Here is a 16,746-nt window from a genome sequence, read left to right on the forward strand (position 1 = left end):
TGTTCGTGTATGCTAGTTTTATAGATGTGTTAGTGAGTTAGTATTTTGTTTTGAAACAATTATGACAAATATTGATAAACGGCGTTATATTCACGTATACAATATTTTATTATCTAACTCATACATATTTTCTAAAATGATGATAATCTTAAAAAAGAAGGGGTTTTTACCGCGTGTATAAAGTGTAATATTTTGTATTTTAGTGCGTATGTTCTACGAAAATAAACATCACGAAAGAAGTTTTGAAGAAGCTGTATTTACCTGTGAACTGTTTCTTTAGTTGGATTATTGCTATAGGTAACAACACAATCTAATACAGAACACAGGACAATAACGGTAAAAATACAAAAATTAAAACGCGGTCCAATTTGACAGGAGACTAATGGACACAAAATTGTTTCAGAACGGTTTCATGGTCTTCATCTATTCCGTCTCTTTCTCACACCTATTTTATAGGTATTTATGTAAGGATAGTTATCTAACTTTCACACAGGGTTCATCTATTACGGAAGGATTCTAAGTTTATGATCTAAATACACATTGCTCTATTCTCCATGGCAGGCTGCTCCGGAAGAAACTCCACATCACAGTCTACGGTTAACTGTTATATCGCACTATCACTCATAACACTACAAGCTGATGCCCGCGACTTCGTCCGCGAAGATAAAGGTTTTTAAAAGTAATAAGTAAGGAAATTGAATTGAAGATTATCTCATGTCCTATTCCAGATCCGGTTCCCGTTTTTGCTCCCGTTCCCAACATATTATATAATATAAAATCTTATTTCGAGGAAGATTGTTATGGCAAACTAAACCTACTATTGGTATAGTTATAGCTCATCGACTTGCATATAAATTTTTCACAAATCCCGCGGGATACATGAATTTTCCGGGATTAAATGTAGTCTATGTCCTTTCCCAAGCTGTACTCTATCGATGTACCAAATTTAATTAAAATGGCTTCAGTAGCTACGGCGTAAAAGCGTAACAATTGTTATTTGTTCAACAAGTGAGCAAGTTATATAACGATTACTACAATTTATTAGAATCGAAAAATATCAAAGCAGATTGGGCCACAAGACGAATTAAATTTAGAATGATATAATATAACACTTGTAATAGATAAAAACAAACTTATTTGACTATATTAGCTAAGCGAGGTAATGTTTATTGATATAAGATGAGACCAGCCGTTTATAAATGTTTTTATAGTGTCCCTCGGGTTGATATCAAACTTCACAAGAATATGAATAAGAAAAAATGAATTACGATTTGTAGCGAGCGCCAATATATTTGGTATATTTACCAACCAATAAAAAAACATTTAAAATTGGAGTAATAAAAAAACTAAAAAATATGCTTTTAAGTTTGGTTTATTTATAGAAAGTGCGGTTTTTTAGTTTTTTTTTTAAACTATTATTTACATTGCTGAATTAAAAATTCTCGTTGCTATTCGGAAATTGTCTAATATTTGAGAAATCGGTTAAAGATAAAATGGTTGAAATTTAAAATGAACATCAATTCCTGCCTGATAGACGATAGATGAAAATTATATAAATTGACAATAATCTTATTTTGTAAATTGAAAAATGGAATAATTTTATCAAATGTATTGCAGTCGATCATCGACAAATCTACGAAGTTTGAAATAAATCTGGCCGTTTAAAGTGGATCAAATCACGCCCAAATGAGTTGGCTACAAATAACCATACATACAGGTGAAGCTAATAAATAGCGTGCAGTTGTGGGGACGAGTTGTATAAGAGAATTACAACTTTATGTGCTGCGGCCTATCTCGACCTATCGACCTATTATACTCTGTAGACCTTTATTATACTAGGAAACGTCGCAAACGTGTTCAAAGACCTAATAAATAATCATCGTCATATTTCAAACGTTTAATAGAAAACCGTAATATATTATACACCTACACTCTTTATACATGTATTAGTGAAAACCGCACTAAAAATCACACTATCACCGCCCTTCACAATAATTCAGTGGTCATGTGGAAGGCAAAACTGGGGTCGTAAATATAGCGGCAACACGTCAAGCTGGCGGATACTACATAGGGAGTGCCGTGTGCGCCTTTCTCTCCTCAAGAGAAGGTCGCCTTCGATGAAGGGTTAGAGGGCACTGGCCCAAAGCCAACCTCAGATGGTATGGTTTAGTGTGTAGGCACTTAGGTTTTACATGAGTCCCACAAAACCAACCCAGACATTTACCACCTCCCTCCCGTCTATATCCGGGAGGAAAGCCCTTTCCCTTTGTCTGGCCGCAAAAAAAAAGTCAAGCCCTTGGCTTGGCCTTGGCTCACACATGGTCTGGCCACACATCTTGTGCACCCCAGCATCAGCTCGGACCATTCGCCCGCGTGCGATGCTCAGCTACTCGATTTATCTGTGGTCCAGCACTCTGTGAACATGACTGTGTGTTGAGTATTGTATTTCTCCTGATCGGTGGGTACGTTTGGCTCACACCCAGTCACAACACCAGTCCAGTACATCTACATAGTAAGTTGGGTTTAACTCTGATAGATTGATATTGTAAATTTTTTTTATTACTTTCCTATGAAAAAGGAGGACAAACGAGCGTGCAGGTCACCTGGTGTTAAGTGATCACCGCCGCCCACATTCTCTTGCAACACCAGAGGAATTACAGAAGCGGTGCCGGCCTTTAAGGAAGGTGTACGCGCTTTTTTTGAAGTTACCCAGGTTATAGACGTAATAGTTACAATTAAAATCCATTATACATTTCGATCCGAAATGCCGACTGCCACTGAAGCCAAGAAAACACACTTATCAGGGCTCCCTAGGCGATTCATCCACTAAGTCGTCTAATTAGAAGTGACCCACATAAAACCCAAGTTCAGCACTAAGAAAACTCCAATTGTAGTATCACCGGGCTCCAATATTTCTTTCTTCCCAGTTATTAATAAAATAAATCAAGCTATCCTTGGTGATAAAATACTTTACTTATTATACTTTCATAATTTAGTAAATAATTAATTCTGTGCCGGCGAAAACTATTTACGGCCATTATTAACATTATTTTATGATACTTATTATTTAGGATAAGCACAACTTAAAGTAATAATTTGTAAACATAATCAATTCATATAACTCATCCTCCTCTCCCATAAATAAATCATAGTCCCATGAACGCACTGTATATTTATTAAAGACCCTTTTCCTGTCACGCAGATCTCCGCCCACGCGTGTATCTGTCACGCGCGGGATACATATACGACATAAGTGTCATCCGTGGCGCCCGTTGCAGAGTGGTGTGTGTAGTTAGACGCTAGTGAATTACCTCGTGCGGACATTAACTTTAAAAAATGGCTTACTTTATAAGATAAGAAGTATGAAAATTAGGAAGTAATAAGTTCTCGAAATCGCCGAAATAACGAGTGGCTTGAGAACTTCTTTCGAAAATCACCTTCGTTATTTGATAAATAATTTCATAATTGTTTTGACTAGCCACAACATCTTCCCATATCAGTCATAAATGATGTATTTATTGTGATAATTAAAAAATCACACACCAATTTTAGTGTACACGATTGTACATGCGCCGCCATCACGTGCGTGTTCCGCGTGACAGTAAAAAACTATACTTTAACTGCAGCGCGCGGCTTGGCTGATGCGTTTTCACTTTTGGTAAATACAGGAGAGCAAAATGGAATTATAATATCTACCACATTAGAGCTATGGGCCTAATTCCGTGACGTGTTCAATCACACGCGTTGCCAAGTACGTGGCAGTGCCCACCGAATGCCTCTGCTGAAAAGATTAGATAGGCTTTTTACTAGATAGGTCTTTTCACGAGCCAAAACTTTCACCTTATTGAGCTATATTTACATGGACATATTACACACATTGCAGTTTTGCTCGGTAAGCCTAGTTTGATGCCAAACTTCGTAGACGCCAGGTCTATTTAGAGGATCCTTAATCCTTCGGCTAAAGTTAAACATTCCAATATGTGTGATGGGGCAGAAAATTGTCCTGATGCTATACCTACAGCGTAACAGGTGTCCAATTTCATCTGTTACCCCATCATTATACAGTAGATATGGCAAACCTATACATGCCCACGTATTGCCAGCAGTATCTTGGTTTAAATGGCACATTCTGTCGTAGACATTGTGCATCCGTAAACACTTCATAATAATAATAAAGCCTTTTTATTTCACATCCTTAATATATGTACATTTCAGATGTTGTTATTTAGCGTTAGTTTATATTTTTCTTAATATCTAGATACACGTGTTATTTAGTTGTACGTGTTATTTTTGAACATGAACCGCTCCTCGGGTGAAGGCCTCCTCCAACTTTTTCCACTCGTCTCTGTCTTTGCCCATTATTTGCCAGTCTTTCTTTTCGGTCTGCCTACTCGTCTTTTGCCTATAGGTCCCTTCCATTGCGTGGTTTTGAGTGAACTTAAACACTTAAATGGATTAAATTATTAAATAAACGTATCCATCTCACCGTGTTCATCGCAACCCGTGCGCTGCGAGATAGGGCGCGACTGCGAACTCTGACAGTTGACATTCATGTTCACTCACCCAGATGAAGGACTAGCGATACTTCCGAAACTAGTCGATGGCAACACCTATGAGCCGTATTAATTATTTAATAAACCCACTGGTCCAATATTATCCAAATTTATAATACGACGAGTACATATTTGATAATTATTTAATACAATGTTGTATCAGACATAACGTGAACACGATATTAATTTAATTAGGTTCGTAATGAAATCATGAACTTGTGGCTTGCTCCCAAATTACGGTCTGTTTGTGAAACAATTATTTTAACGCGTGTAGTTACTATTTCACTTGTTATTTACCTAAAGTACAATCATCATGTAAAAATTTATTATATTGAAATTTTAGTGTTTTTAATTTTAAGAAATTTATAAAAATATTTTAATTTCAAAATAATTTAAACACGTGTTACTGGACTGTTTTAATGCAGTATTTATCATAGCGGGAATAAACAGTGTTTATAGATACCGCGATAGTAAATCCTATTAAACATACACGATACTCGCGTCGAAGAAAAATCGCGTCAGACTGGTCTCTAATTTTCAATAAATATGAAACTATATGCGATGAGATTTACGTTTATTTTAAAATATATCAACTAAATTAATGATATAACATAGTTAATGCGTGCGGGTCATCTTCAACTTCGCCCATGTTCTTTTGCAGCACCATATAAATAATAGGTAAATGAAAAAAACATTTTAACTCTACTTTTAGTTATTAACATGATGTTTCGTTACGTTACACACACACACACACGCATTTTATTCTTACTCAGTGAATGTTAATTTTTAACGACGAAATATACTCTTGATCGAATATTGAAGTTAATGTGCAACTTTCTACATATCAATTGTATTTCATACGAGGTGCTATAAAGATAGCCAAGTGTTGTCGTAAAGTTAATAATAAGTTAGTGTCGTAAATATGAACGACTCTGTACACAATAGGGTGGGGCGGGGTGTAAGCGACGCAGCGGGCGGATGTGACGGAGCGGAGAGCGGGCGGCCGGCCCGATGTTATTGCACATTACATTTTACAGTCGGGTGGGTAGCCAGTAGCAGCGACAACACGTTGTATCCTCTTTATGTTGTCCAGGTATCGGGAAATTAATTTATTATGTTAAACAGGGATACGCCAGTTTAACTTAGACGTCAATCAGCTGCCAGAAGCGAGCGATAACAAAGAAATCTAAATAAATATAAAACTATACCGATAAAGTCATTCTTATATTAAAAATCACCGTTACATAATATATTAAATTATACATAAAAGTCTAAACATATATTTACAAAGAAGGTGTAGAATGTAATGAAAATTTTAAAGTTTTAACGCGCTCATGTCTAGGGTTACTAGTAACATTTGAAAAATTACATAGTTAGGTATTATTTAACGTAATTCCCAAAATTATTGAAAAGATTATAAGGAAAAGTAACGCCATCTTATTTTAGATTATTTATAGGATTAGATCTCATCAAGAGATCAAGAGAGCCTCTTGCTGTTTAGCAAATCATGACAACAGGCCAGGTTTATTACTTTAGTGTGCATCACAACTATGTCTTACACTCACGATGCGTCAGTCAGTCACTTTGTCTTAGTGTACGTACGTTGCTAAAAATAGAGGCTAGCAGTTCACCGCTCGACGTGTTCACAGCTATCACAGTCTATCTAGACCAGTGCTTCCCAAGCTTCTTTAGACCATCCCCCACCTTAATATTTCAAAAAATTTTATGCCCCCCCCTACATTATTTTTAACCTTTAAAAATTGTTTTGTTCCCTTAAGAAATAAATATAAAATTGTTATCAAAAAATCTTAAGTAAAATTTCAAAATATATAATGAAAAACTGCAATTTAAAATAATTTTAATATTGATTTTTCTATGTTCAGTAAGTGCGATCCTTGCGCATGATGAGATAAGATTTTATATTCGGTCCCAATTTACTTAGCTTTGATCTCAAGCCTCCACGTTGTGTTATATCAAGTCGATTTTTATGAGTAATTCATTTACAGCACTAAATACACATTCAGCTAAATATGAAGATGGAATCGATAGTAAAAGTTTTCTTGCTTTGTATTTAAATAAACCAAAACGAAAGGGGTAAATTCGTATCGAGTCCATTTTTAAATTGCCCCCTTTAATTGTCAAATTGCTCCCCTGTGGAGAATAAGCCGCATGTTGGGAAACACTGATCTAGACGTAAAAATTATATAATATGAGTGTGTGAGGATGAAAATGAAGGTTGACAAAATTGAGACCGCAAACAATACAAGTAGGCATAGACATATACACAGCGGGAGCGGTTGCCATGGGGACACAAGAGGGCTATTTGAACGACCTCATTAATAAAGTTCATTAAACAAGTTATAGCTTGCCACCGTTCGTTAAGGCTTTGTTACAAGATAACAATTCAAAACTCAAATAGCTAACTAGCTAAATTCGTGAAATGAGCGGAAGTAAAAGTAATTAATCAATTATTGCCGTCGAAATAATAACAAATTATCTAAGTCTTAAGTAATTGCGTATTTTTATACAATCTAATTAATTAATCTAATTCTAGTTACGATTATTGTTATTTTTGGAATCGGTGTCCTTCCGCCGCGACCCGCTCTCGCCTCTCGCCTCCTCACGACTCAAGCACATCTCACCTATAACTATGTATGTAGTTATAAACCTACCTTGCATGACACCGACTCCTAAAATTAATTTATTAGATTATCTAAAAATACGCAATTATTATTAGACTTTTTAGTTCATTATTACATTTATTGTTTTGGAATAGTGTTTTTGAAGTCGGTTGTTTTTTTGTTAATTTTATTTTTTATTTTTAGTGAATTTGAAGTACACCAACTAACAATTTTTCTAAATATGTGTAGATATACTAAATTTTTCAATAGAGCAATGAACGTAAGCGCTTTGCAATTCGATTACAGACAGTTAGAAATTCTGCCACAGATCGCACCCATACTGTATGTCGTTAAGGAGTCCCATTGACCATCATATTTGACTAAGACAATTACTTGACCAAAACTATGATATGGTAGATGACTTCAATATCCATATAGCATAAAAAATATTCGGAAGTGTTTAGTTGATTTGCTCCTAAGAATTGAAGAGTTCCGTTACTTTGTATGGATTCCGTAATCAGAACCTAACCTAACTCTCACCAAACTATCTTTAAGGTATATCCTTTCATTTAAGATCATAGAAATCGGTTGGCGCGATATTGAGTTAGTCGTAAATTTATCATCCACTTTGTGATACGTATTTATAGCAAATTTAAGACTTTTATAGTTTCCTCATGCATGCCATTGTCAGATTTGGACCAAATTACAATGGGACCACACGGGAAGCACCGGCTTTCAAATAAAAAAAGAATAATATAAATCGGCTCACAAGTTTTGAGGTAACAAACATAAAAAAAATATACCTACGAATTGAGAACCTCCTCCTTTTTTGAAGTCGATTAAAAGTACGAGACCGATACAAGACTTTGACATGAAAGCAAGAAAATTAATACAATCATACTTGAAGCTTGAAAGGCTGGCTTGAAGCTTGAAATGCTTAACAGAACTGTCCACCATGTGCCATAAATTTGTGTAAAATAATTCCACTATCGCACGACACGCCACAAATAAGGATATCATCCCTACCATCTAGATGGAAGTCCTCCACAGTACGGCTTTCAAGGAACTTTCTTCCACATACTACAAAGCCGTGGAATTAGCTTCTTTGTATGAACAAAGAAGCTCCGGGACGATACGACATGGGTACCTTCAAAAAAACCGTGTACACCACACCTTCCCAAGAGAGTTCCCCCCCCCCACCCCCCCTTCCTGTGATTCCTCTGGCGTTGCAAGAAAATGTGGGCGGCGGTGATCACTTAACACCAGGTGATCCGTTCGCTCATTTTTCCTCCTTTTCCATTAAAAAATATTAATCGCGCACGTTGTAAATTGTATTTGATATTGACCTAGGACCTGGGTGCATGAAGCCGCAAGCAATGATAGTATACCTATACTCTATACTCTCCAACATCACTTATCTGTATCAAAATAGAAGTTATTTGAGTAATCACTCAATTGACACTCAACCATCTGACCTTGTGAATCCGTCCCTGTGGTTTTTATGCTTATTCTGTAATATAAACTCACGAAAGCTGTACACGTATAATTATTGATGACTTAATAATGTTTAATTTATTTGAAAATCTTATAATATTTTTACGTCTAGATAGAGCTCTTGCAGATAGAGGATCGATAAACACAGGCTTAATACTTATAGTGTGCGCGACAAGATACGTCTTACATTTGCGATTTATATTTTAGTACTTAGTGTTAGTGTGCGTGTATTGCTCAAAATAGAGCTTAACTGTCAACCGCATTTTTTTCGACGTTTTCACAGCTGTTACAGTCTATAACTGTTACGAAATACATTCTCTAGTGTGCTCTGCAGCCTGTCAACAACTCTACTACTCTTGACTTTCAATCTAATGCTGTTATATAATATTGGGTAGCATAAACTGTGCTACTCGTAAGACACACTCGCTATATATTTCAATTTTAAGATATAAGCACGATGACAAATATGCTCATGACTCCGCTTTTCGACTTTAGTTGGAAGAAACACATGTTGTTTGCTAAAATTCATACTTATATTATAAATGAATGACTACAGATTAAGAACAGGATATACTGGATCAAACCACGACGCCATTGGAGATAACCCCAGGAAACTACTTTAGCTGCCAGCTGCTACCAGCGCATTTAACTGTGCTATCCGCGTACTAGGCCTTCCGACACCTGGTTAAGTCACTTATGAAAAGCGAGAAGAGGGTCGTAGTCCCAACTAATCCGGAGAGAGAACCGAATCGTCTGAGTGACTGGAGGGTCAAACCGTAAAGAACACGCACTCGACGTGCTTACGAAATGTTTATTATTAGCAAAGTAAACCCGAAAGTACCGCATAAGTCGCTGTCACACACTGGGTGTACTTTAATCTGTGGTGTCCCGTACTAGATCTTATGAAACGCCTTCGGGCTTCGAGGTCGAAGAACACGGCTGGTGTGTGCACGATACTGATACAGCTGTGAGACGGTAAACTTGTGGAGGGTAAAAGCACTGAAACAGGTTACTTAAAAACATACAGACGTTTCTCTAAATTTCAAATCAAATTTATGGACTCGTTTCAGTCGATCATGAAACTATTTGATGAGGTAACATTTATAAGATTTATTACAAGCGTCCATCAGTAACGAGTAGAGTGAATTTGAAATGAGGCTACTCACACTTCGATTGCCTTGTTCCAGTTGATGACGTAGCCACTAAGCGCGAAGGTCTCCACATTAACCACGTGGACGTTGCCCCGTTCCGTGCCCACGTGGATCCATTTGGACTGCAGCGGGAGGTGCAAGCTGGTAATCCTGGTAGCAAAAAGTAAACATATTTAGCATCCTTCATTATTTTGGAACCGCAGAAAAGTATGGCAATGCTTCTGTTATCTCTCTGGTGTTACATCAGAGTACAGGCTTTATAGGCAAACTCGCCACCAGCTTACGTCATCATAGAATCATAATTTTATATTGGCCGTATGCGAGTTAAAGTACAACATTTCACGTCTGGAATTGACCCTGACTGCACTAACAATCCCTTTAATAGTATGCTCATAATTATTTTATGGTAAGATGTGACGAGCCGAGTAAGAATTCACATGAGAGTAAGTTATACGCCCTGCTCATAAGAATGGTGTGCGGCTCAGATTTCTAGGTAGACCTACAATAATTGATGACCGTTACCTTGAAATATAACGTGTTAAGTCTCTTCTGCCCAGTAACTTTTCTAGAAGAGTAAGAAGAAGATTTTTGAAAATGCGCCGCGGCCAGGGCGGTCCCTATGCAGCCAGCACCCTGCTCTATAGTTAAGCCTCTGACAAAAATAATGGTCCCATAACACAATAGTCCAGCATAGTTGGAAATGTTTCAACAACAATAGTTTCCGGATGCTGTTGGGCTTACCGCGGTTTTATTCGGTGTCAGGCATGTTTGCTGAAGCACGAACGGATAATTTTTATGCCATTATAAGGAAAAGGACGTCATCCGTCCTGGCAAGGCTGCGTTCGAGCTCAAACAGTATCCTGAATTTGATAGCGGGACAACTGGATTCGCCAATATATCAGCCATTCATTCAAGTTCTTGTCCGACAAAAACACGCTGTCTCAGATTGTTACCAAAGTTATTTTATCTTATTATGTATTATGAATTAATTATATTTAGCAAATCGTATAAATTGTAACATACTAAAATAGTTTTTAAGCCTGTAACTAATCTATACTAATAATATTATAAAGCTGCAGTGTTTGTTTGTTTGTTTGAACGCGCTAATCTCTGGTACTACTGGTCCGATTTGAATGATTCTTTCAGTGTTGGGTAGTCCATTTATCGAGGAAGGCTATAGGCTATGTTTTTTTTTCAAAATTAGGGATCCGTAATAAAATTGCTATTTTGTAACACAAGGTGTAAAATCGAAAACCTATTTTTGCGTGCGCTGCAAAAACTATTGACAATAGAAGAAAATGATGTACAGGCTACAATATAGGCAATATTTTATTACTTATAAAACTATCGCGTGAATTATACTCTATATGGCAAAACAACGTTTGCCGGGTCAGCTAGTAAAATATAAGCCTCTATTACCCCAATAAAGAAAATTATTTATTAATGTCTGTTAGAACGTTTAATATATTTAGTACAGGTACATTTAGTTTAACCCAGCTTCAAATTGACTTCATCTCCAATGTATGTAGACACGATAAACAGAGCAATGTACACGGTACACTGTAGCAATCAGGCTCAAAGACAAACAAGTCTCTCGGAGGCTGCGCCGGTGTTATCAAGCTTGTATCGATGTTCCACAAACAATCTGCTTGTACTGGTGACTTGCCAATAAATTTAACTGAAGCCTATATGTCAGATTATGAATGACTGACTTTTTGATCGTTTGCGAATATTCTATAAACTATTTTTTTAAATTTATTACGGGCTTTGGACACAAGTCCTTTAAGCTACGATTTTTTATAAAATAGGTGTCGATTGAGCACAGGACAGATACGGCCCACGTACTACTACTGAAGTTTTCTGGATTGACCATTTATAATACTATTAAATACTTTTACTAATACTATTATAATTTAAAGAAAAGTCAGAAACAGACACCGCTGAGGCACTCATTTAGCTGGCTTCCTGTGCGAAATAACCTTTCACCACCTACGGCTGTACTGAAGTTTGTAGTCTCTCCATGTGTAATACAATTATTTAAAAAACGATTGCGGCATATCTTTTCTATGAAATTAAGGGACGAGACGGACAAGACGTTCAGTTAATGGTATTTGACACGCCCTGCCCATTACAATGCAGTACCACTCAGGATTTTTGAAAAACACAAAATATCTGAGCGGTAATACAATAGCGCTCGTCACCTCGAGACATAAGATGTTAAGTCTTATTATCCCAGTAATTTCACTAGCTACGGTGAACTTTAGACCGAAACATAATAATGCTTACACATTACTGCTTCACGGCAGAAATAGGCAGCGTTTTGACAATTATGTGGCGACAGTGCAATGAACATGAGAAATTGTAGTCGTGCCATGGGTTTTATGACTTTCGCCGTGGATCAAGTTAACAGAGTTGCCAGAGATTTCAGTTGGTGTTCAATCTCCATCTCGTAGGTCTGTGTGATCCTGATATAAAGAGTTATGAGGTGGACGTGATCACCTCTGTGACAGAAAATACGTATCGCTATCTGTTTTATATTATAAAAAAGGCTCGTCCGAAAAATCGCGCATTTGATTACACTGTGCAAATTTCCATATCGAAAAATCACTACATATTATAAGACAAAGTCCTCCGCCGCGTCTGTCTGTCTGTCCGTTCCTCATAAACTCAAAAAGTACTGCACCCATTTTCATGCTGTCTTCACCAACGGATAGCGTGGTTTTCGAGAAAGGTAAAAAAAATGTATATGATTTGTTAAGTTTTTGTTAACCTTATTGATTTGTTCGAGATTGTTGGAACCCTTTGAGATATAACACAATAATGTAGGGTGGAATTGTGTACCTTATATAGTTCTACAGAAAAGTCCCCGATGGCACGTGTCTACCTCTAAGCATAACATACCATATCACAACCACGGAACAGAATAGCATTTGTCGGGTCAGCTAGTATCCATATAAATTTATTACTCTAAGTTACAAGCTATTCGTTGCTTATAAATAACTTAGATTTAATGAAATCTCACCATAAAATTATAAATTATTTGACACTTATTTGCTGACTCGAATTTATTTTTTAAATGTGACTTAATATGTTCTATCCAATCACAAAATAATTTAATTCTGTGTCTATCGTAGAGACGTCGCTTCATTGTGTGTCTTCTACCGCATTTATCACGGGGAGTGTTCCGAAGAGCTGTTCAACCTGATTCCTGCCGCCGAATTTCACCTTCGCACGACACGCCACAAGTTACGATATCATCCCCACCATCTGGATGTGTGGCGGTCCTCCACAGTGCGGTATTCAAGGAGCTTTCTTCCTCGCACTACGAAGCTGTGGAATGAGCTTCCTTGTGCGGTGTTTCTGGGACGATACGACATGGGTACCTTCAAGAAAAAAGCGTACACCTTCCTTAAAGGCCGGCAACGCTTCTGTGATTCCTCTGGTGTTGCAAGAGAGTGTGGGCGGCGGTGATCACTTAACACCAGGTGACCCGTACGCTCGTTTGTCCTCCTATTCCATAAAAAAAAAACATCGCGGATCAGAACTGGCGACACTGTCTATCAGGCATCTGTGATATGATGATATCTCCGGAAATTACCAAGTGCTCGTAACTTGAATCTGTTATTTTGGCGCGCTATAAACTTTTATGATTTTAATTTAAGCGTGGAGGCAGTTTTTTTGTGAGGATGTTATTTTTAGCCATTTCAGCGTTTGTGTAATTTTGGTAAACGAGTACTGTAGCAGTTTTGTGTGTGCTTTTATAATTTACTGAGTTTTTATCGCCGTGGCTAATTAGAGTATGTTCGCTTTTTATAGCAGCTCATTATATAAGAGTCAAAGTGTGAATAATTCTAGTAAACAATTTTGAATGAACGTTTTAGCTTTAGAAATTAATTTTTTTACCAATGGGAGGCTCCTTTGCACAGGATGCCGGCTAGATTATGGGTACCACAACGGCGCCTATTTCTGCCCTGAAGCAGTAATGCGTCATCATTAATGTGTTTCGGTCTGAAGGGCGCCGTAGCTAGTGAAATTACTGGGCAAATGAGACCTAACATCTTATGGCTCAAGGTGACGAGCGCAGTTGTAGTGCCGCTCAGAATTTTTGGGGTTTTTCAAGAATCCTGAGCGGCACTGCATTGTAATGGGCAGGGCGTATCCATTACCATCAGCTGTACGTCCTGCTCGTCTCGTCGCTTATTTTCATAAAAAATAATATAGTTTGTAGTGTTAATACATGTAATGCTGAAACCAAAATTTGTCGTCAAACAGCTGAATTATTTTCTATAATCATCAAATCGAAATAAAAAAAAAATATTTCGTAGGCAATTAATTACACTTGAAATATGTATTTTTTTTTAATACAGCTCAATTGGAAGGCAGATTTCGTTCAAAAAAACGAACAAGAAACTCTAAGGTTGCTTGCTCTTTTCAAAACAGAATGGTATTTATGACAAGTTCTTATTTTCAATTAATTTACAAATCATTTCAATTACAATATATGCAAAGTCATGCAACAAAAATACTCAAACGTCAAATGCTAAATGCCTTAATAAAAAAAAATGTTACAATAATCAGATCCAGTACTATTAGCGAAACGGTAATTTTGTTCGGCACACATTATACTATATAATCAGTGGAATAATTTATTATACCTAATTAGTGATTAAAATTAAACTGAAACTACTTAAAATAGTTCATAAAAGTTTTGGTGACATTTGTTTTTATTTAAATAATTAAATCCGATAACGTCATAGTTGGCAGCTGCGACTCTTTTATCAGACAACTATTCGGATTGCCAGGGCTCTGACATCGAGGAGCATAAGTGAACAACTTCTTGGGTTTCTCACACGAGAAACTTCAAGTATTTTGAAGAGCCGTTCGACCTGATTTCCAGCAGCAATACGATATACTATGGTTATTGGTAAATGGTTGGATTGCGTGCTACAACTTCATACCGATTAAACAGTTCCTTTACACTTATTTTCAATTCAGGCCGCCAGTATGAGATAATAATGAAATAAAATTAAGGTTCGTCGGCATAAACCCACTACGTTATGAATAATCTTAGAGCAATATCAGCTAATAACACTCTATTATCATACATAGTACGGACCCATTAACGTTACTTAGATTGTTGAGTCACAACGTTGGCCAACCTGAGCCACAGCGGTACAAATTAAAATATTATTACGACGCGTCAAGTTAGGATATTCAAATTCAAATATTTTTATTCAAAATAGGATGTGAAATCACTTATTGAAAGTCAAAAAAAAACTACCACCCATTCCAAAATGAATGCCTCAGGCCTGAGAAGAATGGGCGCAACAAACTCAGCTGGCTTTTTTTTTTATCAAAAATATGTTTTACAATTAAAGTAACATTTACAAAGTAACAAAGTAACATTGTATAATTAAATAGCCTGAGGGAGGTCGCTCCATTCCCAATCTGTGGTATCATTAAGAAAGTAATTTATGTTATAGTAACCTTTACCACACAAACGTTTTTTAATAATTCTTTTGAATAACGTAATACTTTTGCTTTGAAAATTTTCTGGGATCCTGTTGTAAAAGCATATACATCGCCCCACAAAAGACTTGCTAACTCGACTAAGTCGAGTAGTAGGCATTATAAGCTTATGTCTGTTCCTGGTGTTAACATTATGGTTATTACAGTTTCTGGCAAATTCACTTATGTGCCTATGATATATCATCCCCACCATTTATTTATTTATTAAAGCACACCACATCATATACAATACAATTTTCTTAATCTAATGTCACAATTAGTAGTTCTAAAGTATACGATAATTATGGTGAACATAAAAATTACAAATCACCATCTGGATGTGTGGCGGTCCTCCACAGTGCGGTTTTCAAGGAGCTTCTTCCACGTACTACAAAGCTGTGGAAAAAGCTTCCTGGTGCGGTGTTTCCGGGACGATACGACATCGAAAGCCTTAAAGGCCGGCAACGCTCCTGTTATTCCTTTGTTGTTGTAAGAGAATTTGGGCGGCGGTGATCACTTAAAACCAGGTGACCCGTACGCTCGTTTGTCCTCCTTTTTCCATATAAAAATATATATGTTGCGGTTATACTATAAAATTTACAATATCTTACATAATAAGATTTGTATTACACATCCAACTAATATCTATACCGCTGCAATACAAGCGTAGTATATAGAGTAGTGGGCGGGGACTGTGAACACAATAAGATCGTTTGCAGTCGAGTGTTTGATGAGCTCGTGAGCCGAGAGACACGTGGCACGTGAAGTTGATGAGCTTTGTGAGCGAAGCAGGCTTGGGAGGAGGGCGCCAGCGCAGGGGGTTGGACACGGTCTCTAAGAGAGCGGCGGGCACTTATACTTCCGATTATCTATGTCAGTTGTTCACAATAGCTGACTGATACGAATCTTCGTATGTTTCGTGTTATAATTTAGTTTAATACCGATATCTCACCACGTTATGACATTCAAAATATTATATTTTAATTTAGTACATCAGCATAGTATAACAAGTTCTTTTACCCTTGTGCCGAGCTTCTCTGACACTCGGAGCCTCCCACTAAAGCAGCCTCACTAACATAATATTAAATGTGCTTTACGGAACTACATACATGTATATATATCTCGGAGATTTATTTGGATTTAAAATCGGGCATCACGGTGTTGGTATCCTCCATGTTTTAAGTCGATCAGTGCGCACAACCGGCGCGGGCGCTAGCTTGAAGACGACTGCGACTTCTCAATGAGCGCTCTACTGATGGACAATAATAACTAACTTCAATCGTGTCACAGACATTGACGTAAATAATGACAACTTCAAATACACTTTGACAGATGACGTTCGCCATCAGTTCAGCCCAATACACAGAGTAGAATATAATCATACAGGCCATATTACTTTTATATTCTAATTCTCCGACA

General features: G+C 37.0%; 1 protein-coding gene across 1 annotated transcript in view; it reads right to left on the reverse strand.

Annotated features, from left to right (window-relative positions):
• Nucleotides 1–16,746, reverse strand: part of LOC126974915 (syntaxin-binding protein 5) — a 230,424-nt gene that overhangs the window by 20,847 nt on the left and 192,831 nt on the right. The window contains exon 4 of the mRNA XM_050822654.1: nt 9,835–9,969. Within this exon, the coding sequence (XP_050678611.1) occupies nt 9,835–9,969 (135 nt within the window). The remainder of the gene's footprint in view (nt 1–9,834; nt 9,970–16,746) is intronic.

This window comes from Leptidea sinapis, chromosome 34 (assembly GCF_905404315.1).
Source record: "Leptidea sinapis chromosome 34, ilLepSina1.1, whole genome shotgun sequence".
Taxonomy (NCBI): Eukaryota; Metazoa; Arthropoda; class Insecta; order Lepidoptera; family Pieridae; genus Leptidea; species Leptidea sinapis.